General features: G+C 41.7%; 1 protein-coding gene across 1 annotated transcript in view; it reads right to left on the bottom strand.

Annotated features, from left to right (window-relative positions):
- Positions 1-16,136, bottom strand: part of wrn (WRN RecQ like helicase) — a 45,636-nt gene extending 29,500 nt beyond the window's left edge. The window contains 25 exon segments of the mRNA XM_046290525.1: positions 178-348; positions 500-644; positions 1,559-1,651; positions 1,791-1,892; positions 2,043-2,224; positions 2,482-2,656; positions 3,019-3,206; positions 4,873-4,979; positions 5,196-5,278; positions 5,892-5,960; positions 6,446-6,554; positions 7,657-7,724; positions 7,813-7,888; positions 8,555-8,672; positions 9,196-9,264; positions 11,150-11,531; positions 11,669-11,771; positions 12,994-13,036; positions 13,169-13,318; positions 13,622-13,770; positions 13,941-13,962; positions 13,964-14,087; positions 14,515-14,636; positions 15,343-15,419; positions 15,734-16,136. Of these exon segments, the coding sequence (XP_046146481.1) occupies positions 178-348; positions 500-644; positions 1,559-1,651; positions 1,791-1,892; positions 2,043-2,224; positions 2,482-2,656; positions 3,019-3,206; positions 4,873-4,979; positions 5,196-5,278; positions 5,892-5,960; positions 6,446-6,554; positions 7,657-7,724; positions 7,813-7,888; positions 8,555-8,672; positions 9,196-9,264; positions 11,150-11,531; positions 11,669-11,771; positions 12,994-13,036; positions 13,169-13,318; positions 13,622-13,770; positions 13,941-13,962; positions 13,964-14,087; positions 14,515-14,636; positions 15,343-15,419; positions 15,734-15,740 (2,934 nt within the window). The 5' untranslated portion in view covers positions 15,741-16,136.
- Between the last annotated feature and the right edge of the window lie 11,392 nt (positions 16,137-27,528).

The following is a 27,528-nucleotide window of genomic DNA, read 5'->3' as shown; positions in this document are numbered from 1 at the left end:
GAACAGGCAGTTAACCCGCTGTTCCAAGGCCGTCATTGAAAATAAGAATATGTTCTTAACTGACTTGCCTGGTTAAATAAAGGTATAACAAAATAAAAACATTTTTTTTTTAGTGTTATGTTGTAATATATTATGGTTGTGATATATGTTGTGTTGTTGTGTTATGTTATGTCGTACCTTGGGGGTGATTTTACAGAGGACACAGAACTTGCTAGTGCCGGTGGCTTCCTTCAGGTATTCCTCATTCACCAGCTCCCGTGCCAGGGCTTTCCAGCAGGGCTCAGAGACACTCTTCCCAGCTCCAAACAGAGGGTGGCACCGGTACATCTCAGGAACCCTTTGAGAGTACTGGAAGAAGAAGAACAAGGTCAAGTTCATTAGGCACCAAGTAGACTAACGGAAACAGAGTGGGACAACCTGGACACAATCATTTTAATTTTTCTGTTTTGTTCCAGTATGCCCTCATGAACATGACCCAGCCCAAAACTCTCAAACTCACTGATCCACGGAGGAACAGGATGGGGGCTGATGAGCCGAATCGCTCCCCCATAGCACTGACGGCTCCCATCAGCTGGAATGCCAACACACCGTAATCCTGACGCCCACCGTCCACTGTGTCATTTACACCGACTCTGTTCACCGCCCTGAAAACACACACATTCCCAATGGATGATCTTAAACAGGGCTGCCCAACCCTCTTCCTGGAGATCCATCTTCCTGTAGGTTTTCAGTCCAACCCTTATTTAGCATATCTGATTCAGCTAGTTAAGGTCTTGTTGAGCAGCTAATTAGTAGAATCAGGTGTGTTAAATTAGGGTTGGACAGAAATCCCACAGGACAGTAGAACTCCGGGAAGAGGGTTGGTGTGAAACACCACAGGACAGTAGATCTACGGGAAGATGGTTGGAGTGAAAACCTACAGGACAGTAGATCTCCAGGAAGAGGGTTGGAGTGAAAACCTACAGGACAGTAGATCTCCAGGAAGAGGATTGGAGTGAAAACCTACAGGAGAGTAGATCTCTAGGAAGAGGGTTGGAGTGAAAACCTACAGGACAGTAGATCTCCAGGAAGAGGGTTGGAGTGAAAACCTACAGGACAGTAGATCTCCAGGAAGAGGGTTGGAGTGAAAACCTACAGGACAGTAGATCTCCAGGAAGAGGGTTGGAGTGAAAACCTACAGGACAGTAGATCTCCAGGAAGAGGGTTGGAGTGAAAACCTACAGGACAGTAGATCTCTGGGAAGAGGGTTGGAGTGAAAACCTACAGGACAGTAGATCTCCAGGAAGAGGGTTGGAGTGAAAACCTACAGGACAGTAGATCTCCAGGAAGAGGGTTGGAGTGAAAACCTACAGGACAGTAGATCTCCAGGAAGAGGGTTGGAGTGAAAACCTACAGGACAGTAGATCTCCAGGAAAAGGATTGGGCAGCCCTGGTCTAAAAGAACCCAAAGATGGTGGAAACAGAACACAGTAAACAGTGATTGTGATGTGGAGCTAAAATAACATGTGGATGTTATTTTACCTAGAACAGAATAGAAAATTGCTGGCAAAACACCCACCCAGATCGGCAGTTGTCACAGCACTGGTCAGTTCCCATGATGCCCGAGGTCACCTTTCGAAGCTGTTTGTCTTCAAAGTGGGAGAGGATCAGCCTAAAGAGAAATGAAATGTGAAGCAATACTTTGAATACAGGTAGCTATTGACACAATATACTATATGTACCTAAAACATGTATCACTCATTACGGAACAAGACTGAGCAGGAACAAGACTGAGCAGGAACAATACTTACTTCCTTCTGCACTTGGATGAGTTGAGATACAAGTCCATTTTGCCCATCATTTTGAGCTTGTAGCCCCGGAATTTGTTGTTTGCTACCTGGTTGATGAGAAACCTGTACAGAACAACAACAAAAGACTCAGTTCAGGTCTGCGTTTCACAAATCTGAACTCTGAAGGCTTCATGCCAAGACAGTATTATTTATTTATTAGAACTGTCTTGTCTACCATTTATTCTCATAACATAAATCACAAAAAAGAGTGACCTGTTTAATTTGAGATCTGCTGGTGCCCACAGGACGTGGCAGGCACTTGGAAGTCCGTCTCTCCCAGCTCGTCCAATCTCCTGGTAGTAAGATTCCATCTCCTTCGGGGCTCCATAATGGATCACCTTCCTGATGTCAGCCTTATTGATCCCCATTCCAAAAGCAACTGTAGCCACAATACACTGAAAACAATTAACAAAAACATATAAGTATGCTTGCATACAGAGGTGGACAATGTTTTAATGTGTTTTCGTGCCTGTATAGAATTTGCAAACCACAAACTGATTTATATTTGGAAAGAAGAGACTAATTAAACTAAATGTGGAATATATTTAGCTACTATCAATCTCTACACAGTATAGCAATAAATCTAACCCACCTGGATTTCATTTCAAATATTTGAAACTTGTTTTTGTTTCTTAAAGATTTAAAAGCACACCTGGATTTCGTCCCTCATGAAGCGATGCTGGGTCTCCCTCCTCTGCTTGATGCCCAGACCAGCATGGTAGACACCACACGTGACACCCAGAGAGGTCAGAGTGGAGGTCACACGCTCAGCCTCTTTCCTCGAGGGGCAGTACACAATAGAGGACCCTTCAAACTCATAATCCCCCCTGAAATAGCCGACAGCAAATGAGACACAAAAAAAAGAAGCAATTTTGATCTAATTGGTCGAAGCGTTGTGGGAGGATTGTGCAGAGTATCATCTACCGAATACATTTTTATATCCTGCATCTGCTCAAAGACATTCGATGTCATCTTTTCCTATACAAATAAAACATGGATATTAATATCATTACTATGATAAAAGCTGGCTCCATATTCACCAATATTCCCAAAAGCATATATACATTACATATACTGTATTAAAAACCAACATCACATAACTAGGTCTACTGAAGTATTTTATTAACCTTCATTCAGTATATGGACCTAAATATATGTTGACCTATAAGCAATTAATATATAGGCCTACCCAGTGGTCTTCTTCAGGAAGCCATTAAGGTCCTGAAACACGCCCCCAGACTTGCGTTTGACGTCCAGGTAGAGGTTGGGCCGGTCGAAGGAGGTGCAGGTGACGATGGGTTGCTCCAGGTTCAGACTCTTCACTATGTCCTCCCTGATGGATGGGCTTGCAGTGGCAGTCAGCGCCACGATGGGAACCTGAACACGGAACACAGTCAATGGGAACCTGAACACGGAACACAGTCAATGGGAACCTGAACACGGAACACAGTCAATGGGAACCTGAACACGGTCAATGGGAACCTGAACACGGTCAATGGGAACCTGAACACTGAACACAGTCATGGGGAACCTGAACACGGAACACAGTCAAGGGGAACCTGAACACGGAACACAGTCAATGGGAACCTGAACACTGAACACAGTCAATGGGAACCTGAACACGGAACACAGTCAAGGGGAACCTGAACACGGAACACAGTCAATGGGAACCTGAACACGGAACACAGTCAATGGGAACCTGAACACGGAACACAGTCAATGGGAACCTGAACACAGAACACAGTCAATGGGAACCTGAACACGGAACACAGTCAATGGGAAACTGAACACGCAACACAGTCAAGGGGAACCTGAACACAGTCAAGGGGAACCTGAACACGGAACACAGTCAATGGGAACCTGAACACAGTCAAGGGGAACCTGAACACGGAACACAGTCAATGGGAACCTGAACACAGAACACAGTCAATGGGAACCTGAACACGGAACACAGTCAATGGGAACCTGAACACGGAACACAGTCAATGGGAACCTGAACACGGTCAATGGGAACCTGAACACGGAACACAGTCAATGGGAACCTGAACACTGAACACGGTCAATGGGAACCTGAACACGGAACACAGTCAATGGGAACCTGAACACGGAACACAGTCAATGGGAACCTGAACACGGAACACAGTCAATGGGAACCTGAACACGGAACACAGTCAATGGGAACCTGAACACGGAACACAGTCAATGGGAACCTGAACACGGAACACAGTCAATGGGAACCTGAACACAGAACACTGTCAAGGGGAACCTGAACACCGAACACTGTCAAGGGGAACCTGAACACGGAACACAGTCAATGGGAACCTGAACACAGTCAATGGGAACCTGAACACAGTCAATGGGAACCTGAACACGGAACACAGTCAATGGGAACCTGAACACGGAACACAGTCAATGAGAACCTGAACACGGAACACAGTCAATGGGAACCTGAACACGCAACACAGTCAAGGGGAACCTGAACACAGTCAAGGGGAACCTGAACACAGTCAAGGGGAACCTGAACACAGTCAAGGGGAACCTGAACACGGAACACAGTCAATGGGAACCTGAACACGGAACACAGTCAAGGGGAACCTGAACACAGTCAAGGGGAACCTGAACACAGAACACTGTCAAGGGGAAACTGAACACGGAACACAGTCAAGGGGAACCTGAACACAGTCAAGGGGAACCTGAACACGGAACACAGTCAAGGGGAACATGAACACGGAACACAGTCATTCACAATCCTGGTAAAACTTCACTTGACACCATCGTAAGTCCTGCACATAAGAGTACCATAAGAAGGATGTCAGCGTTTGCCAACTGTCCATGATACATAGAATTATGTAGCTGACCTGTTATGCAACATCTGTTATGTCCTCATTATGACATGACTACATAAGAATTATGATGGAGGATCTAATTGACAATATATTGTTTAAGATGATAAAATAGAATAAAACTTTATTGTCCATTCAGGATGGACATTTTTCTTTGGCATCACCAAATGATGTATGCAATGAGAGACTAATATTCTTACGTTAGGTAGACTTCTCTTCAGGTTTCCCAGACTCCTGTATGCACTTCTGAAGTCATGGCCCCACTCAGAGATACAATGAGCCTCATCCACCGCTATCAAAGAGATTCCTGCAGGACAAGCACAGCAGAATGCAGAGATAACTCAGCCCAGAATAGTTATTTTTCCCCAAAACATAAAGATCATCTTCAGACTTAAGATAATCTTTGTTCTAAAGATGTTTTTGGGAAACACCATCTGTTAAATGTATAAAAAGACAGGGATATATCAGTATATGGAGATATATTTAAAAGAAAGTCATGAATTGGGACCTAGAGTTCACTCACCTATACTTCTATCGAGCTGTTCGAGTAGAGATATATTGCCTGAGCAGTATTCTGGGGTCATGTATACAACTCTGTATTGCCCCCTAAAGACAGAATAAGGTCATGTTATTTTCTGCCTAGTTGGTACATAAGCAGGCTTTACTTATAACAGGGGTGCAAAACTCAGGCTTTCCAGTTCCACAGTCCTGCTAGATGTTGTTTAGTCTTAAAGTAACACTATGCAGAAAACGCACCGCTATTTCCTGGTTGCTAAAACTAAGTTTGCCTAATTTCAGTTTGTGACAAAATAAGATTGTCTATACTATCATTGTACCATCCAAACCACTGAAATATATTTAATAACCAAACATATGGTTGTTTCAGCTGGTGTACAAAAAGAGGCAAAAACAAAACTTAAGAACTGGAAGCATAGAAATAGTGCACCTAGAACATATCTACCTCTTACATTTGCTTTCGAGTAGAATGATAGATCTATAACTTACATTTCTATGTGAATTTGAGTCACCCAAGAAGTTACATATTGCGACTTTAATTGATCAATTTACAGTCCATACAGCTGGTAAACTACAATGCCCCTTGACTGTAAAAAGTGTAAATGAGTAGATTACACATCATGACAGAACAGAGGAGAGGGTGCATGTAAATATCCCTTTAGGCACATATCACATGATTTATTTTTTTTGAAAAGGAGCTTACTGTTTCAAGCCGGCTAAAACATTTTTGGTCTGAGCAGAGCCAAGAAAACAAGCTGGAATGTTGGACATTCTGGAAAATAAATAGAAAATGCTACGTTGTTGCAGGGGAACATCACCATGATCCCACCTGGACGCCGTTCAGGTTGTGGAACGTTGCAGATAGAAAGATCATGAATAGAGCCGACATGATTCCTTATTCTACATGTTAGAGGGGCGTTAGTTCTACATGCTGTTTTTCTATCTGCACATTGCACAACGTTATGTCCTGATGAACGCACCCCTGGCTGACTAGGTGTCACGTATAACCCAAAACGACATGTTTCACTCAGAAGAATATCAACATTGATGAGCTCTACTGGTTACCAGATACTTCTATTCCTGCAAAACATGTCATTTTCACATTTTTCAATATATATGGGGAAAAACAAGCAATCAAACTAATGTGATTATTTCTATTAATGGCGTACGACAATCAAAATATGTTCAAAGTAGAAGATGACATTGGTAGGTATGGTATTTTTAAAAGGTTACGGGTGCTAAAATGTTGCTACTCACTCGAGCTGGAGCACTTGGTCCTCCATGAGAGCGATGAGAGGACAGATAACAATGCTGACGCCAACACAGTACACTGGGGGGAACTGGAAGCACAGGCTTTTCCCATACCCTTCAGGGAGACATAGACAAACACTTCAGTTTAGCTAGTAGAATACCAATGGCTGACATCCTCATTGATTTTACATCACGTTGCATATCTCACCTACTAACATAAGATGTTCCATTACAGAAAATAGTGAGTTGAATAAGTGATAGCAACTATACTGTGATGACCCTCCCACTCTGTCTACACAATTTCTTTCTCTTTGCTCGTTTCCCTTAATATGAAGTTGGTAGGCGGTGCCGGGAGGGTCGTCAGCGAAACACACCCAAGCCCAGGTGTGTCCCGGGGATAAATACACCTCCCCTCTCCATTCATTGAGGAGACTCTCTCCATGCAAACACAATGTAGGTTGGTTTGGTTGTGGCATTTTGTGGTTTGTTTATTTTGGCTCCATATTATTACCATATTTGCACGCAACTACACACCATTGTTAATTAAAATATAGTTTACTTTAGTTAAGAAATGTATTTTTTGTTATCCCTTGATCTCTGCGTCGTCTCCCTTTCTGTTACGAGCCGGTTCGTGACTATACTCATTCAGCCTGTTTCTGTCACATACTAATTAAAGGATGTTGTCATCTGTAACTATAATTCAAAAAGGCACTCGCACATCTGAGCTATCTTTTTTGCAGGTGCACAGTAGCAGTTGAATAAAATGATTAAAACTAAGAAACCCGCACACTGTTCTTTATTAAGCTTTACGTATCGACCACACGACCTTCCTTAGAGCTTTTGTGAGTTTCTTTGTGTGACTAACTACAAATGTATTTGCAGTACCCTTGAATATCCCGCAGCACAACTAACTTACACTACTTGTCATACAGGTCTGATTAAATCATGTGCATTGAGGAATGTGCATAAAAATTTCAGTCATAAAGAAACCATCCACTAGGTGGCAGTGCAATAGCAGTAGTATAAGTGCAAATACATCAGATTTGAACAAAAGGATGAAAGCCCAATCATTTTTTCTTTTTCATGTACCTCTTCGGGGAATATTCATTTACGAACTAAACTATACGATGCCATCCATATGGATGCTCATATTACCGTGATGACTTAGTCAATCATAATTAACTTAACACGATGGCGAGTGGGGGGGTGGAACTTACCTGTTGCCATGACAACAAGGTTATCTCGCCTCTCCTTCAGAACAGAGTGAATTACTTTCCATTGTACTCTGAAACAGAGGGGATTTGTCTTTCATGTACAAATGACAGAAAGGACAAATTATAATATGAACATATGGGGGGGAGGGGGTGACTTACGGCTTGAAGCGACTATGTCCAAAATACATCTTTAGACATTTGATTTGTTCAGGGAGTGGCTCTGGAAGAGATGGATCTGCATGTGGAGAACGGGAAGGAGGCCTCAATAGACTGACACAGAAATACACTCACATCTGCCTGAGTACATTTGACACTGGAGGTTAACATCTGCCCGAGTACACAAAGCTGGAGATTAATCCTAAACTGCTATTCTAAAACCCTGCTGTTGGCAACGAGCGAAACTCCTAGAGGGAATTGGATTAATAAGTAGTTTGTGGTATATAGCCAATATGCCACGGCTAAGGGCTGTGTCCAGGCACTCCGCGTTGGGTCGTACATAAGAACAGTCCTTAGCCGTGGTATATTGCCATATAACACACCCGGTTGGGCCTTATTGCTTAAATCTATTGTGACATGTGATTTTGAATAGGTTTCTGTGTTGGTATTGATTTTTAACAGAGTAGAGCATGATTTAATTATAATGCTGGCTATATAGGTCATGGGATTCGTGTAAAGGCTCACCACTATTACCACTGACTTCAGCAAAAAATTATAGCTATTATTAGCTCCTTTGATTAAAATGTACCATCACTCTACTTCAATCAACACACAGTAGACTGAGAGCATCCTCCTTTTACACACAATAGATTCTAATAAGGCTACCTATGTCAGTCAGTCCATTAGTATTTCTACACAACAATCTTTGAAACCTAAAACAGCTAAGAAATAGCTCCATCAGTACCAAATTCTTCTTCTTCCTCCAGCTCCTCTATGTCATCCTCCTCATTGCCAGGGCCAGAGGGCATTTCCTCAGGTTGGGGTTGTTTCTGTTGAGTCAACCTCTCCACTTCCTCCACACACTGAGGTGAGAAACATCCAGACCACATCATCACACAAGGCACTGGTTCTTAACCAATAGCAGACCTGGGGCAAATGCTTATGTCACATATACTTTTGTACACTTGAAAATATAATACGTTAGTTTGGAGCTCGTACTTTCGGGACTAATCCATTGTCAGGTAGTTATTGTAAAATAAAATATGTTCAATAACTTACCTAGTTAAATAAAAGCAGAACATAAATACATCCATTGGTTCAATTGTACAAGGCAAACAAAAAACCAAGCTAACAAACTCATGGTTTTGACATATTTGATTTAAAAAAATCAGGCTAAGAAACTCGCGGTATTGACATATTTTGACCCAGGCCTGCTATAAGAAGGTTAATGAGAGAAATCCACACCTCAGATGTGCTTGAATGTGTAAAACTGGCTTATTGAGAATGGGCATACTGACTGATGAGAGGTTTGGATAACATCTGTAAGGATAATGTATCGTAAGAGGGGAAATCCATTGTTCTCTCTGATGACATCTAGACTATTACCTGTAGCATCTCGCTCTCCAGCTCCACTTTGTACAAAAGGTCTGCAGAGTCATCCAGTGCATTCTTCTCCTTCAATAGAAAAGAGCAAAGCATTAAGAACCTAATATGGTGGGTGAAGTTGATTGGTGAAGATAATGAATGAGGTCTACTGTAGCTCAATTGTTAGAGCAAGGCTCTTGCAACTTGTGCTGGGACGAAACCAGTATCGCGATACTCCTTAGTATTGTGGCAAGGAAACAAAACACGAAGCGGATTTAACTTCTTTAGGAAAACATCCCAAATGTTGGAAACAATCATCATTATATTGTCATCCAGTCCAATTTATTTCCCAAGCTATAGCACACAATATTTTACATACAGCAGGTTATTAAAGGACCAAAATAGTTTGGTCTGCTTGTTTTTATTGTTGCTATGGAAGAAATATTGTGATACTTGTATCGCCACAGCCCAACTTACAACGGCAGGATAGTGGGATTGATTCCCGGCACCACCCGTGCGTAAAATGTATGCATGCATGACTAAGTCGCTTTGGAAAAAAGCACCTGCTAAATATATTGACTAAGTTGCTTTGGATAAAAGCACCTGCTAAATATATTATTATATGTGACTACTCAGCTCGATCTTATGAAGCAACATTTGAAATAGTGTTTTTTTCCCACATTGGATAAAAGTAGAGACTCAGAGCTAGAAAATGGTATATCATACACTACAGTTGAACAATAGGAAAGTAATTCTGCTTTGAAAGTTGATAAACTTGTAACCCCACTTTTGAGAAAATGGCCCTTGAATGTTTTGGTAAACCTACTGGAGAGCTCTTCTTCATCTACACTAGCGTTTCCCAAACTCAGTCCTCTGGAGGGGTGCACTTTTGGTTTTTGCCCTAACACGACACAGCTGATTTAAATAATCAAAGCTTGATGATTAGTTTGTTTTGCTAAGTCAAAAACTAAAACATGCACCACTTGGGGTCCAGAGATCTGAGTTTGGGAAACACTGGTCTACACTCATTCAGCATAGTTCACACACTCTTAACCCCTGGGTCGACACTCATTCAGCATAGTTCACACTCTTAACCCCTGGTCTACACTCATTCAGCATAGTTCACACTCTTAACCCCTGGTCTACACTCATTCAGCATAGTTCACACTCTTAACCCCTGGTCTACACTTATTCTGCATAGTTCACACACTCTTAAACCCTGGTCGACACTCATTCAGCATAGTTCACACACTCTTAAACCCATCACTTTAAGGATTCACGTGTGAGGGCATGTAATGTACTAAACAACCAAAGATTAAGACTAAAGGCTGGTTTATATTACGGGTGTATTCGTAAATTCAATCTGGATTGCCAGAGTGTGCCCTGGGCACTCGTAAACTCAGAGAGTTGGTAGCTACTTCAAGACACATGAGAGAACAGCTCACTCTGACCATTTTACTCGCCATAGCCGAGCTGGTTAGGCTGTTGTTATGTTATCCATAGTGTTGGTGACTAACAATGCTGCTGGCAACAATTTATTTACGTTTTTCCCCCCTGAAGTTTACTGACACCGGCCATATTATGATATGCAGACTTAAGACATTCTATTGAAACTAGTGACACAAATACTACCAGTTGTTCAAACTTCCATCCCTTTTGAATAAGGGCTAAATGTATTAGTTGTTCTGGCCCACACCAGTGGAACAATAAATGGCTGCCAACAAACTTTTACGACATTTGCATGAAGGTGGCATAATGCAAAATGAACAGAGGTCAACCAAGGACTCTCTATCCTTAGCTTGTTTCCTAAACAATGACTTCTAATGTAGAATCCTCCACATTAAAACAAATGTATATAGCCTGGTTCCAGATCTGTTAGTCCCGTCTTATTGGTTATTGGTGTGACTATGACCATAGACATTCGCATTACAGCACAAACAGGTCTTGGATCAGGGGAAATAGATTTGCTCTTCACCTGGAACTCCAAAGTGGACTGCTCCTCCAGATCCTCCTGCTTAGCTTGCCTCTCCAGCATTTGAAGCTCATACTCTGAGATATCCAGGGACATGATGCAGTCTCCTTGATAGTCTATGGGTTTGCTGGCCTCTTCCATGGGTTCAGGAACCTTAAAGAGATCTATGTTGGAGTGATTGAGGTCCTCATCTTCTCTGGGTGAGCCCTGATCCTTCTGTGTTCCATTGGTTGTGTCTGTTCCGTCAGGACTGAGGGGCTTGTTCTCTGGGAGGTCGTGAGACAAAGGTTCTGGATCTATAGTAGAAGCTGAGGTATTGTTCTTTGACAGCAAATCTCTCAGAGCAGTAAGACTAACATACAGGTCCTCCACTAGCGTTGCAACGCTACAATGACAAAAGAAAATAAATAAATACATTTGAGACTGGTTACATTTCTGACCTTGTCTGTACTGTACTTATGAATCAGACAAAAGAGTGAACAACAATCTTGATGTTGGAATAGTAATGTCTGTATACTGGACCTCTGGATGTCATTGACTTCTTCTGGGATGCTGCCAGCTAATTCCTCAATTTCATTGGCCATTTGAGACAGCTTGTCCTTGAGGCCAGACTGAGAATTCACTCCTTTATTGGAGCACAAAGAGACATATATTTTGTTTAAAAATACCGCTATTAACCAACCAGTCTAAGTCGGGGGGAGGGGGGGGTTCTACTAACTATACGGACTTATTTTATGAAGGTCATACCAAAGATAATCTCTCCATTTAAGACCCCTATTTATAATAAATAATTATTGGGGGGGTCCTTACTGCTATTAGCTTATTCACTACATGGACCAGATAGCCCCAGCCCCACCCTCCCCCCAAATAAAACAAAAGGAAGTGTGTTCTGAAGTGTCTCTCCTATATCTGAGAGATGTAAAAAAAATATCCGACTCATTTCTGGAAACTAGTTGTATGTCGCGCGTCACTAATTCACAGGAGAGCCATTTGAACGTACATTTTTATCAAAATGATTTTTTTTGCAGAAATGCCTTCTGGAACATGAGAACTTTCATGTGCCTTAATAACAAACTTGCATACCATCTGTAATTATGAATACAATTGTTAAATTACGAGCCTAGTTGGTTTAGTCAGAGAAACAGACAGGAACCTTCAAGCTAGCCATGACTGGCTGAGATAATGGATGGGCTGGACATACCAAGAGACTAGTTCGGATTGGTATGCCATGTGCACGCTTCTGTCTATAACATGAGCTGCTTAGTATGTGTATAAAAATAAAGAAAAACCTTGGAATGAATAATGTGTCCAAACTTTTGAATGGTACTGTACATGTTTGTGAGAATCTCACCTTTGCACAGAGGGTTAACCCAAACAGTATGGACAATACAGACAGAAGGCAGATTGGCTGTACTGACTTCAGACAAGTCTCCTGACACTTGTGGAGGTTGTAGAGCATAAGAGAGAGTTCATGAGATTCTCGTCTTTTCATAGAGGGGTCATAATAGTTTGTAGGCCAAACCGTTCAGACGCTACCAACAATTTTGTGAGAAGACCAATTTTCAGGATGTCTCACGGTCTGATAAACACCGGTCTACTTTCACCACAAATGCAGAAGAGCGACACAGGCGGAACCGGTGGATTGAGACGCAGATATCTTAAACTGACAGATTTCCATTGGGATATTTTTATTATAAAAAATCTTATTTAAAAAAAAAAAACATTTTTCTAATTTTATTTCCGCGGGGGCGTGGACATGGACCTTTGGGGGTTTTAATGAAGGAAACCAATAAAATAACTGGGATTTGAGAAACATAACACATCAAAGAAATCTACACAATACTCACCAGGGTCCATAGTATTCAGTTTGTTATGAATGATCAGGCCAGCCTAGGTAAGACAAAAACAAATAAAAACATGGCTGATAAACCAATACAGAATCTCTCGCACAACTCTCCCACAAAACCAGTACTCTATTCTTCCAATTACACAATATGATACAGTAGGTTTTCCCCCACTCACATAAGCATCTGTAGCTGCGTATCTTTTCTGTTCCTGGGAGAGTTCAAAGTCATCCCAATTGCTACAGCGCACATCCTGCTGTTTGAACAGCCTCTTCTTGAACAGGTGCTTGACGAGCCCATCCAGACTCCACCTCTCACCGCATCGCAGCTGTAAGTCACAGAGAATTCTAGTCAGTGAGGATATAATACTGCAAGTAGCTTTAGAGCAATCAAACAGTCCTATTGCTATTCCTCATAGCATGTTAGCAGATGGATTTTGGGTGAAATATTCGAGAAGGCCAGTATTTTTGCTGTAGTTGGAACGATACCTTTTTAACTTGACATTTTGTTTAGGACTTGACTATATGGTTACACACCAACAAGTGGAAGTGTTTGATACATTAGCCCATGAGTAAACACATTGGTAGTTGTGTAATTGCTGTAAAATGAGGGTACAATTCTGTGATCTTACTCTTCCATTTGCCAAATCTCCAAGCTCCACAAAATTCTTCAGTTTGACATCAAAGTCAGAGAGAAGCTTCCACATGTCTCCTTCGATGCCCACTCCAACTTTTCGGATTGTCTCATCCTCCAAAAATATCTTCAAGCCAGTTGGAAATCCTGCAAGAAGTCAGAGATATGCAATACAGAAAACCATTGCAGAACAGGTCTAAACGTGTTTCTCGTGTGTCGAAATACCGATAAACTATAGGCATAACAGAAGTGATAAGCAGAAAATGATTCATACAATGATAAGTCAATGTTCGAAACATTTCCCCTGTGAACTTTACTTGACATGGGGGAGAGGTGAAAAAAGGTAACACTTCTCTACAGAAGCACACAGCTGGACCAAGGCAACTTTCTTCTTCTGGCCTTTGGTGAACGAAGGAGGCCATTCTATGTCAAACCCCACAGCAGAGCCAGGTGAAAGACTAGACCTACGAAGAAAAAAAACAAGAGAGGGACTGATGTGTAAATGAGGTGCAAAATCAAAGTAAAAAAACTATTATTGCCCACTATAATTAACATACAATGCAGTTGTAACACTTTTGAGATGTTGTTTGCCCCAAAATTTGGATTCAGACATTTATTTTACAGCGGTGAACACATTTTTACAATCAAGACGAACCGACAACGAGTTCCAGATTATAGATACGCCTTCAGAGACGTGATGCATTCTGAGGAAACAGGTAAGCAACTACTCAAAGTGGTGAATAAAGCCACAGCACGCTAAACCTATGACTCCACATGCTAGGCCTACCTGCTTACCACTGTACAACTGACTCGATTGACTGCTCAATCTCTGTGTTATCACATGTACACTGAATGTACTATGAGACTCAGACTGGTGATAGTCTTGATTACCTTAACTCGTCAGACAGAAAAGAGCAGTCATTTTTCTCCTGGCTGAATATGACTGTGCCAGTGAACTCTAGATAAGGAAGGTCATCCTCTATGACATTTCTTTTATAGAGTCCTGTTTGAAACTGTTGAGAAAAACAAAAGTGTTACTTATTACCCCCACAGAGAGACTATATTACCAGCTATTCTCCACAGAACTGGGCATATTGGGTTTGCTCTGTGTCTAAGGAAATATGCAAATGAAAGGCCATTCACTATTGTCCATCGTGCACATGTGTTCTTACTCCATGTACAGAAATTTACATTTCCAGTACATATATCACCTATGCAAATGTTGAAGAATGACAGCATGATGCAGGACTCGTCTCATAGACCTCTATACAACGCATGGTGTATCAATAAACTGGTTGAATTAAACTCAAAATCGGTATTAATTCAAATGTTCTAACTATAACTAATTAACGATGGTGGTCAAAGGAAATATGACATGCACTAACAATACTGAATATTGAAATGGGTTGAGAGAAACAGTGTGATGGTTTTATTTACATATGACCCTGCACAGCTCAGGTGGATAGGTAAACATAAGCAAATTAGAGAGTCTCACTGAATTGAAAATTAACCACACCTTGATAGCCAACCTCAGACAGCTGTTGGCAGGCATTTGGAGGCCAAGTAGGCCTGTACTACTGGGATTGTCTACACACTGTGCTGGTGATATTTCCATCTGTTAACGAACCAGGAACTACTTCTGGCTTACTAACCATATCAGTTTCGTCGTTCACTATCTTGGACCATACATGTGAGTACTGTTTACTCAACTTCAATTACCTGTTTAAGTGCATCTTTTTCAGTAGTTTCTATCTTCGACATCCACTCAGGTAAATTCCTGTCCGTCATGTTTGAATCTGTCAGAGGGAAAGAGTTTTATAAGCGTTAATAATAGTTACAGCATCTACGGTGTAGAATACAACACTGTGGCATGAGTCCTTCCTTGTTTCCAACATTTTCCTCTTTTGCAAATACAGTTTAAAAATCAGATTGTATTCCTTGGCAAGCCAAATACACAGCAAAATATGTTGCTGGTGTAAAATAAATCGCTTTACAATGACAGCTGTTTTCATGGCTCGTGTCGTGTTTCCATCTTTATTATAGGCTAACGTTTGCATATCAGTCTGAAATTGTTTAGCATTGGCTAAAACACATGTGCATGCGCTGATACCTGTCATAGCAGATATTTCCAACTTTCCATCGTTAATCCAACAGCTGCCAATTTTGTCGGCTAGGTGGCTGTCTGTGTCTGTCTGTCTGACTATAAGGTTCTCTGTCACATCAAGGGTTCAGCCTAGTGGTTAGTGGTTAGAGCTTTGACAAGGTACAAAATCTGTCGTTCTGCCCCTGAACAGGCAGTTAACCCACTGTTCCTAGGCCGTCATTGAAAATAAGAATTTGTTCTTAACTGACTTGCCTAGTAAAATAAAGGTAAAATAAAAATTTAAAAAATGTCAAGAATCCGTGCTCGTTTGCTGAATTCAACGCAAACAAACGTTGGTAGTTGACTTGCTCGACTGTTTACTCGTCATGTTATGTTATGCTATGCTGGCTGCATTAGCTAGATAGCTATGGTTGTCTACGTTCATGTGTTTCCATACTCACTCACGGTGATGAGCTAACTCCAGAGACGGTTCACGTCTATTCTTTGCTAGCTAGTATCTAACGCGTAGTTAACGTTAGCTGCCAAACGTGCTAACAACTCCCGCCGTATTCTTCTTCGTCTTGATTTGTAGACATGTTTTATTCAATATACTCGAGAGTTGCTGCCACGTACTGTTTTGGAAGATGAGTTGCATCTACGTAACATTACAGCACCTATTTGTATTACTACTTTGGTTACAGTCGCCAACGAATAATAATAATAATATGATCCTACATTTAGCTGCACTTGTGAAACAAAATCGCAGTCATATATCAGTCATCATATCCTAACCCTTTTCTGAGCGTTTTAACAGCGTCATTAAACAGTTCCCGATTTCGGTTAAACAAATTTAATCTAACCTGATGAATAAATAATTATATAATGGTTTATTTTAAGGATGTATGTTAAGACAACATTAATTTAGTTATTATTACAAATGATAAACTGGGTGGTTTGAGCCCTGAATGCTGATTAGCTGACAGCCGTGGTATATCAGACCATATACCATAGTTATGACAAAACATGTATTTTAACTGCTCTAATAACATTAGTAGCCAGTTTATAATAGCAATAAGGTGTAACAGTATAATTTTAAACCGTCCCCTCGCCCATACCCGGGCGCAAACCAGGGACCTTCTGCACACATCAACAACAGTCACCCTCGAAGCATCGTTACCCATCGCTCCACAAAAGCCGCGGCCCTTGCAGAGCAAGGGGAACTACTACTTCAAGGTCTCAGAGCAAGTGACGTAACCGATTGAAACGCTATTTAGCGCACACCGCTAACTAAGCTAGCCGTTTCACATCCGTTACAAAGGCATGTCAGGGGTTTGTGGTATATTGCCAATGTACCATACCCCCTCGAACCTTATTGCTTAAATATACCACGGCTTTCAGCTATTCAGCATTCAGGGTTCGAACCACCCAGTTATTAATTAAACAATAAGACACGAGGGGGTGTGGTATATGGCCAATATACCACAGCTAAGGGCTGTTCTTAGGCACAATGTAACGTGGAGGTATATTGGCCCTATACCACAAACCCCTGAGGTTTGTTATTGCTATTATAATAAACTGGCTACCAGCGTAATTAGAGCAGCTCAAATAAATGTTTTGTCTTACCAGTGGTATACGGTATGATATACCACGGCTGTCAGCCAATCAGCATTCAGGGCTCAAACCACCCAGTTTATAACAGACCGTTGGTAACCCGTTTATAATAGCGATAAGGCAACTCGGGGGTTTGTGGTATATGGCCTCTGCATTGTGTCGTGCATATGGACAGCCCTTAGCCGTGGTATATTGGCCATATAACACACCCCCTCTGGCCTTATTACTTAATTATAGCATACAATCACTCCTGGAGTTATTTAAGCCATAAGGCCTGAGGGGCTGTGTTATATGGCCAATACCATGGCTAAGGGCTGTTCATATGCACGAAGCAACACAGAGTGCCTGGATACAGCCCTTAGCCGTGAGGCGGCAGGTAGCTTGGCGGGTAGGAGCATTGGGCCAGCAACCAAAAGGTTGCTGGATCGAATCCCTGAGCTGACAAGGTAAAAATCTGTCATTCTTCTCATGAGCTGTTCCCTGGGTGCCAAATACATGGATGTCGATTAAGGCAGCCGTCTGCACCTCTCTGATTCAGGGGGGTTGGGCTAAATGCAGAAGAGACATTTCAGTTTAATGAATTCAGTTGTACAACTGACTAGGTATCCCCCTTTCCCTATATTGGACATATACCACAAACCCCCAAGGTGCCTTATCGCTATTAGAAACTAGTTACCAATGTAATTAGAGCAGTAAAAAACATCTAGATTTTGTCATACCCGTGGTATATTGGTATGATATACCACAGCTGTCAGCCAATCAGCATTCAGGGCTAGAACCACCGGTTTATAATTAAGCAATAAGGCCCAAGGGGTTGTTGTATATGGCCAATATACCATGGCTAAGGGCTGTTCTTATAAACAACGCAAAAATAAATGTTCCGTCATACCCGTGGTATACGGTCTGATATACCATGGCTGTCAGCCAATCAGCATTCAGGGCTCGAACCTAATCAGCTTATAATGCATTCGCGTGGCGTTGTGGCTAAGAACAGCCCTTAGCCATGGTATACAGGCCATATACCACACCCCATCGAGCCTTATTTCTTAATTATATAACGGGTGGGTCTAATTCTGAATTGTGATTGGTTACAACCACATTCCAGCCAGCGTCTATTCCACAAGTTACCACCGGCTAAATCTATGACGTTAAAATGCCTATTTACTCTGTTCCATCTGACTGCGCAATCCACTGTCTCATCAGTCCAGCCAGGCAATTTCTAAACTTGATCTCCACTATAAAAAGCGTCTAGACATTATCTCACATTTCTTTTAGACTAACATTTAGTTTCCAACAGCGGAGATTTGTATAAACATTGCTATCTGTCTCTGACATTTGCAAAATTGTTTCAATATTCAAATTAGATCTCCAGCTTTTCCCATAGTAATGAACGTGTCGGGGGTCGGGACGAGACAGACAGGCAGGCAGCTTTTCTCAGCCAGTCGACATCATTAATCAGCTGGCATCCTTTTTATGGATCTATACAAAGAAATGTACATTTTAAAAAGGTCAAACAAAACTAAGTGCAGCTAGTTTGGAGTCTTTTTTCGCTCCTCTGAACAACAGTGTCCTGACAAGTGAGCACATTTTCTATCACCGGCAAGATTGCCCATCTTCAGCTCATTGTTATGGATGTATCCAAATAAATGTCACTAGAAACAGCTAAAACAAATGCAAATGCAGCTACTTTGCTGTTATTCTGGCTGGACTTTTTGATGTGACTGTAAGTTAGCCGCAGTTGGCTAGCTATCAAGCAAGGGATAAGAACATTAGGATAAGAACATTTAGCACGTACAAATGGGTCGCGTCTCTAGCAACCGAACTGATAGAACGAACGACCAGCCGGCTTGGGTAGCATCCCTAGATTTGTGTCGGGACTATATCTTGTGGAAGGAAGAAATATTATGAATAAATTCATCAAAATAACATTTCAACCAATATTTGAATATTTTGGTAACCCATTGTATAAAAGTCATAATGCCATCAAAGCCGATGTTTGGAGGATATAACAACACCTGTGCCAATATGTCCTCCAAACACCGGCTTCTCTGGCATTATCACTTAATAAGAAACTGTGTGGTTCGAGCCCTGAATGCTGATTGGCTGACAGCCGTGGTATATCAAAACATATACTACGGGTATAACAAAACATTTACTTTTACTGCACTAATTACGTTCAGAACCAGTTTATAATAGCAATAAGGCACCTCTGGGGTTTGTGGTATATGGCCAATATACCACGGCGATGGGATGTATCCAGGCACTCTGCGTTGCATTGTGAGCATCACTAAGGTAACCTGCCTAAATGATTACCGACCCGCATCACTCACGTCTATAGCCATGAAATGCTTTGAAAGGCTGGTCATGGCTCACATCAACACCATTATCTCAGAAACCCTAGACCCACTCCAATTTGCATACCACACCAACAGATCCACAGATGATGCAATCTCTATTGCACTCCACACTGCCCTTTCCCACCTGGACAAAATGAACACCTATGTGAGATTGCTATTCATTGACTACAGTCAGCGTTCAACACCATAGTGCCCTAAAAGCTGATCGCTAAGGACCCTGGGACTAAACACCTCCCTCTGCAACTGGATCCTGGACTTCCTGACGGGTCGACCCCAGGTGGTAAGGTTAGGTAACAACACATCCGCCATGCTGGTCCTCAACACGGGGGCCCTTCAGGGGTGCGTGCTCAGTCCCCTCCTGTACTCCCTGTTCACTCATGACTACACGGCCAGGCACGACTCCAACACCATCATTAAGTTTGCTGATGACACAACAGTGGTAGGCCTGATCACCAACAACGATGAGACAGCCTATAGGGAGGAGGTCAGAGACCTGACTGTGTGGTGCAAGGACAACAACCTCTCCCTCAACGTGAATCAAGACAAAGGAGATGATTGTGGACTACAGGAAAAGGATGACCGAGCACTCTCCCATTCCCATCGACAGGGCTGTAGTGGAGCAGGTTGAGAGCTTCAAGTTCCTTGGCGTCCACATCACCAACAAACTAACATGGTCCAAACACACCAAGACAGTTGTGAAGAGGGCATGACAAAACCCATTCCCCCTCAGAAGACTGAAAAGATTTGGCATGGGTCCTCAGATCCTCAAAAGGTTTTACAGCTGTACCATCGAGAGCATCCTGACGTGTTGCATCACTGCCTGGTATGGCAACTGCTCGGCCAACGACCGCAAGGCATTGCAGAGGGTAGTGCATATGGCTCAGTACATCACCGGGACCAAGCTGCCTGCCATCCAGGACCTCTATACCAGGCGGTGTCCGAAGAAGGCCCTAAAAATTGTCAAAGACTCCAGCTATCCTAGTCATAGACTGTTCTCTCTGCTACCTCACGGTAAGCGGTACCGGAGCGCCAAGTCTAAGTCCAAGAGGCTTCTAAACAGCTTCTACTCCCAAGCCATAAGACTCCTAAACCGCTAATCAAATAGCTACCCAGGCTATTTGCATTACCCCCCCCCCCCCCCCCCTTCTATGCTGCTGCTACTCTCTGTTATTATCTATGCATAGTCACTTTAACAACTACATATTACCCCAATTACCTCGACACCGGTGCCCCCGCATATTGACTCTGTACCGGTACCCGCTGTATATAGCCCCACTATTGTTATTTACTGCTGCTCTTTAATTATTTGTTATTCTTATCTCTTACTTTTTTTTCCCCTTAACTGCATTGTTGGTTAAGGGCTTGTAACTAAGCATTTCACTGTAAAATAAATTTGATTTGATTAAGAACAGCCCTTAGCCGTGGTATATTGGCCATATTACCACACCCCCTCATTCCTTATTGCTTAATTATACCATGGTATTGATGAATACTTGTTTCTGATTTGCTTGAAGGAAATTTTGTTATGTATCATTTCACTATAATAGACAGTGCATTTACATGGTAGAATGAAATGGCTAAAGTTCATTCTTACATGTTCTATGTTTGTGCTGCTATTGAAAGCGGAAGTCGAATTGAAAACATTATTGACATTGTTGAATTATGTGGCTCAGTTGGTAGCGCGTGGCACTTGCAAAACCAGCGGTGTATGTTTGATTCCCACAGGGACCATTACAACAAATATGAAAATATACAGTGCCAGTCAAACGTTTGGACACACCTACTCATTACAGGGTTTTTCTTTATTTTTACTATTTTCTACATTGTAGATTAGATATGGGAAAAGAAAATACAAAAACATGTTTTATTTTATTTTTGTTGTACCATTATCTTTGAAATGCAAGAGAAAGGTCACACATTCAGCTAGGAAGCTGTTTACATGGTGTCCACAAGAGGGCAACAGTGTATGTGCAAATGTTCACACTGATAACTTCAAGAATGAGCAAGTGTAACAGTATAACTTTTACGTCCGTCCCCTCGCCCATACCCGGGGACGAACCAGGGACCTTCTACACCATCAACAACAGTCACCCACAAAGCATCGTTACCCATCGCTCCACAAAAGCCGCGGCCCTTGCAGAGCAAGGGGAACTACTACTTCAAGGTCTCAGAGCAAGTGACGTAACCGATTGAAACGCTATTTAGCGCGCACCGCTAACTAAGCTAGCCGTTTCACATCCGTTACACAAGCTTCATTACATTTTTTATGTTTATTTATTTATTTTATTTAACCTTCATTTAACCAGGTAGGCTAGTTGAGAACAAGTTCTCATTTGCAACTGAGACCTGGCCAAGATCAAGTAAAGCAGTTTGACACATACAACAACACAGAGTTACACATGGAATAAACAAACATACAGTAGAAAGTCTATATACAGCATGTGCAAATGAGGTAGGATAAGGGAGGTAAGGCAATAAATAGGCCATGGTGGCAAAGTATCTACAATATAGCAATTAAACACTGGAATGGTAGCTGTGCAGAAGATGAATGTGCAAGTAGAGATACTTGGGTGGAAAGGAGCAAGATAAAAAAAGAAATAAATACAGTATGGGGATGAGGTAGTTAGATGGGCTAGTTACAGATGGGCTATGTACAGGTGCAGTGATCTGTGAGCTGCTCTGACAGCTGGTGCTTAAAGCTAGTGAGAGAGATATGAGTCTCCAGCATTTAGGATGAAGTCACCCAGGTGTACTTCACGATTTTCCCAAATGTACCCAAGTGGCCGAAATGGTAAATTGATACATTTTCAAGAACATAATTATAGAAAACATACAAAAATGCTATGCTAATAAAAAATACAAGTTTACACACTCCCAGCAATTTCATACATGATGGATCATTAGCTTCCCTACATAAAATGTACTAACAGGAGACGCATCAAGAATGCTGATCCAATGTCTCCAAACACAGAAGTGAAATATTTATGGGCAAAGTTAGCAGCCAACACTGATTTAATGTCATAATTGAACAAACCACACACAAAGTAAAAATATATAAATAAATAAATGTACACACTATTTACAATTACACTATTTAGAACACCCTCTACACAAGATTGTGCTACTGGTCCCAAGTCTCTTTCTGCTGTAAAGCATTTACCATCCTCTACTTGTAGGCTGGCTGGGTATTCACACCTCTAGATGGCCTAGCGGGGGTTTGTTGTGGAGCCAGAGAGAGCAGCAGTCAGACTTAGTGGGGGATGAAGGACTTGAATGTGGTCTCTTTGAAGTCAGTCAGAAGATTATTTGTTTTTTTAATCGGTAAGAACTCAAGTTTATTACTTATTTTATTGAACCTTTATTTTAGCAATAAATCAAATAAACAACATCACATCTATTATATAGAGTGGAGAACACTGTGGTGAAGTGTGTGTACCAATTTTTTTAAATTAACTTTAGGCAAGTCAGTACAAATTCTTATTTACAATGACGGCCTACCGGGAAACAGTGGGTTAACTGCCTTGTTCGGGAGCAGAACGACAGATTTTTACGTTGTCAGCTCGGGGGATTTGATCCAGCAACCTTTCGGTAACTAACCTCTAGGCTACCTGCAGACCCATTAAATGACACCAATAAGAAGACACTTCCTTGGCCCAAGAAACACGAGCAATGGACATTAGACAGGTGTAAATCTGTCATTTTTGTTCCAGACGCAGAGTAGGTGAACGGATGATCTCCGCATGTGTGGTTCCCACCGAGAAGCATGGAGGAGGATTTGTGATGGGGTAGGGGTGCTTTGGGATGAGTTGGGTTGAGTTGGGCCACAGAGTGAAGGAAAAGCAGCCAACAAGTGCTTAGCATATGTGGGAACTCCTTCAACACTGTTGGAAAAGCATTCCAGGAAAAGCATTCCAGGTGAAGTTGGTTAAGAGAATGCCAAGAGTGTGCAAAGCTGTCGTCAAAGCAAAGGGTGGCTACTTTGTTTAACACTTTTTTTAGTTACTACATGATTCCATATGTGTTATTTATAGTTCTTTAAAATAGTTTTATTCTACAATGTAGAAAACAGTAAAAATAAAGAAAACCCCTTGAATGAGTAGGTGTGTCCAAACTTTTGACTGGTGCTGTATTCACTCACTACTGCGAGTCGCTCTGGATAAGAGCATCTGCTAAATATAAAATGGATTCGATTTGTCATAATGGCAAGTTAGTACTGATTGTTTTGTTAGATAAACTAGCAAGTATGTTTGTTTGGTTACCACGGAAACTACTCTAACTATCTAGTAAACGTGCTAGCTACTTCAGTGGATGCAGAACACATTTCTACCAGTAAATCAATACATTTCATGCGGCAAATATGTTAAATTATAGCCATGGCATAAATAATCAACCCGGGGCTCTATGCGTTCGCTAGAAAATAATGCAACTCTATGGATTGTGTGTTCCATGACGCGCATTTTCCATAGAACACATCGTTGATTATCTCTTACCTATTTTATCATCTGTTCGAAACCAGTTGCGTTGTTGAATTCAGAATGTTCTTTTTTTAAGTCGCGGGGAAAACTGGATGGAACATTTAGCATATAACGCGTTTAAACATCACTTGATTCCGGTAGCCAATACGATATTTTCTCAATCAATGATCATGTTTGTTCCTGATTCGCATTAAAAAAAAATGGGTAGGCCTTTATATGTTGCAGCATCTATATCGATGGTGACGGCTAACGTTATTGCAGCTATTCTATCCTGTCCTAAAGGCAGTTATTTGCAGTAAATTAACTTGCTGTGTCAAATAAAATTGTTCATCTCAAACTAGGTTGTCTGTCGCTTTATCTGTGGGATTTCGCCGCTGGAGAGGAGGGGAGAGTTGGATGCCCAGTAAGCAAAATAACGTCTAAAATACGTATTTTCCAGACGTTGAAGTTCATTTTAGGTTCTGAATGAAAGGAGCACAAGTTCTACAGCTGCACCATTGAGAGCATCTTGACTGGCTGCGTCACTGCTTGGCATGGCAACGGCTTGGAATCTGACCGTAAGGCGCTACAGAGGGAAGTGTGTGTGGCCCAGTACATCACTGGGACCAAGCTCCCTGCCATCTAGAACCTCTATACCAGGTGGTGTCAAAGACTCCAGCCACCCAAGTCATATACTGTTCTCTCTGCTACCTCACAGCAAGCAGGACCAATAGGTTCCTGAACAGCTTTTTTTTTATTTTATTTTTTACATATACATTTACATTACATTTAAGTCATTTAGCAGACGCTCTTATCCAGAGCGACTTACAAATTGGTGCATTCACCTTATGACATCCAGTGGGACAGTCACTTAACAATAGTGCATCTAAAACTTAGGGGGGGGGGGGGTGAGAGGGATTACTTATCCTATCAGTACAGTACCAGTCAAAAGTTTGGACACACTAATTCAGGGTTTTTCTTTATTTTTACTATTTTCTACATTGTAGAATAATAGTGAATACATCAAAACTATGAAATAGTGTTTTGACAAGGTTGTATACAGAGATAGCCCTATTTGTTAAAAGACCAAGTCCATATTATGGCAAGAACAGCTCAAATAAGCAAAGAGAAACGACAGTCCATCATTACTTTAAGACATGAAGGTCAGTCAATCAGTCAAGAACTTTTAACATTTCTTCAAGTGGGTCACAAAAAACATCAAGCGCTATGATGAAACTGGCTGTCATGAGGACTTCCACAGGAAAGGAGGACGCAGAGATACTTCTTTTGCAGGGGATAAGTTTATTAGAGTTACCAGCCTCAGAAATTGCAGATCAAATAAATGCTTCACAGAGTTCAAGTAACAGACTGCGTGAATCAGGCCTTCATGGTCGAATTGCCGCAAAGAAACCACTACTAAAGGACACCAGTAAGAAGAAGACTTGCTTGGGCCAAGAAACACAAGCAATGGACATTAGACCGGTGGGAATCTGTCTTTTGATCTGATCAGTCAAAATTTGAGATTTATGGTTCAACTGCCGTGTCTTTATGAGACGCAGAGTAGGTGAACTGATGATCTCCGCATGTGTGGTTCCCACCGTGAAGCATGGAGGAGGAGGTGTGTGGGTGCTTTGCTGGTGACACTGTCTGTGTTTTATTTAGAATTCAAGGTGCCCTTGACCAGCATGACTACCACAGCATTCTGCAGCGATACGCCATCCCATCTGGTTTGCGCTTAGTCCCACTATCATTTGTTTTTCAAAACGACAAAGACCCAACACAACTCCAGGCTGTGTAAGGACTATTTGACCAAGAAGGAGAGTGATTAAGTACTGCATGAGATGATCTGGCCTCCACAATCACCCAATGTCAACCCAATTGAGATGTTTTCAATCAATCAAATACACGTGTTTAACAGATGTTATTGCTGGTGTAGCAAAATGCTTGTGTTTCTAGCTCCAACAGTGCAATAATATCTAACAAGTAATATTTAACAATACACACAATCTAAAGTAAAGGAATGGAATTAAGACTATATGAATATTTGGATGAGCAATGTCAGAGAGGCATAGACTAAGACAAAGTAGAATAGGAAGGAATACAGTATATGCATATGAGTAATGCAAAATATGGCAACATTATTAAAGTGACTCGTGTTCCATTACTAAAGTGGCCAGTGATTTCAAATCTATGTATATAGGGCAGCAGCCTCTAATGGCTCTGTAACAGTCTGATGGCCTTGAGATAGAAGCTGTTTTTCAGTTTCTCTGTCCCAGCTTTGATGCACCTGTACTAACCTCGCTTTCTGGATGATAGCGGGGTGAACAGGCAGTGGCTCGGGTGGTTGTTGTCCTTGATGATCTTTGAGGCTTTCCTGTGACATTTGGTGCTGTATGTGTACTGGATGGCAGTCTGTTTGCCGGTGATGCGTTGGGCAGACTTCACCACCCTCTGGAGAGCCCTGCGGTTGCAGGAGGTGCAGTTGCCGTACCAGGCGGTGATACAGGATGTTTTCAATTATACATCTGTAAAGGTTTGTGAGGGTTTTAGGTGCCAAGACTAATTTCTTCTGCCTCCTGAGGTTGAAGAAGGGCTTTTGTTCTTTCTTCACCACACTGTCTGTGTGGGTGGACCATTTCAGTTTGTCAGTGATGTGTATGCCGACGAACTTGAAGCTTTCCACCTTTTCCACTGCCGTCCCGTTGATGTGGATGGGGGGGGGGGGGGGGGGGGTGCTCCCTCTGCTGTTTCCTGAAGGTTTGGGATGAGTTGGACTGCAGGGTGAAGGAAAAGCAGCCAACAAGTGCTCAGCATATGCTGGGATCTGCTCCAAGACTATTGGAAAAGCTTTCCAGGTGGAGCTGGTTGACAGAATGCAAAGAGCGTGCAAAGCTTTCATCAAGGCAAAGGGTGGCTACTTTGAAGAATCTAAAATATATTTTGACTTGTTTAACACTGTTTTTGGTTACTACATGATTCCATATGTGTTATTTCATAGTTCTGATGTATTCACTATTACTCTACAATGTAGGGAAAAATTCAATAAAGAAAAACCCTTGAATGAGTAGATGTGTCCATACTTTTGACTGGTACTTTTTGTTAGATATTACTGCAATGTCAGAACTAGACGCACAAGGATTTCGCTACACTCGCATTAACATCTGTTAACCATGTGTATGTGAACAATAACATTTTGATTAGATTTTGATTTTTACTATATATATATATATATATATATATAATACCAGCATCCCTAGAAGGCCAGCATCCCAGAGTCGCCTCTTCACTGTTGACTATAGAGATTGGTGTTTTGCGGGTACTATTTAATGAAGCTGGACAGTTTTATTGCTTCTTTAATTAGCACAACAGTTTTCAGCTGTGCTAACATAATTGCAAAAGG

Source organism: Oncorhynchus gorbuscha, linkage group LG11 (genome assembly GCF_021184085.1).
Source record: "Oncorhynchus gorbuscha isolate QuinsamMale2020 ecotype Even-year linkage group LG11, OgorEven_v1.0, whole genome shotgun sequence".
Taxonomy (NCBI): Eukaryota; Metazoa; Chordata; class Actinopteri; order Salmoniformes; family Salmonidae; genus Oncorhynchus; species Oncorhynchus gorbuscha.
This window is presented reverse-complemented; position numbering and strand designations above follow the sequence as displayed.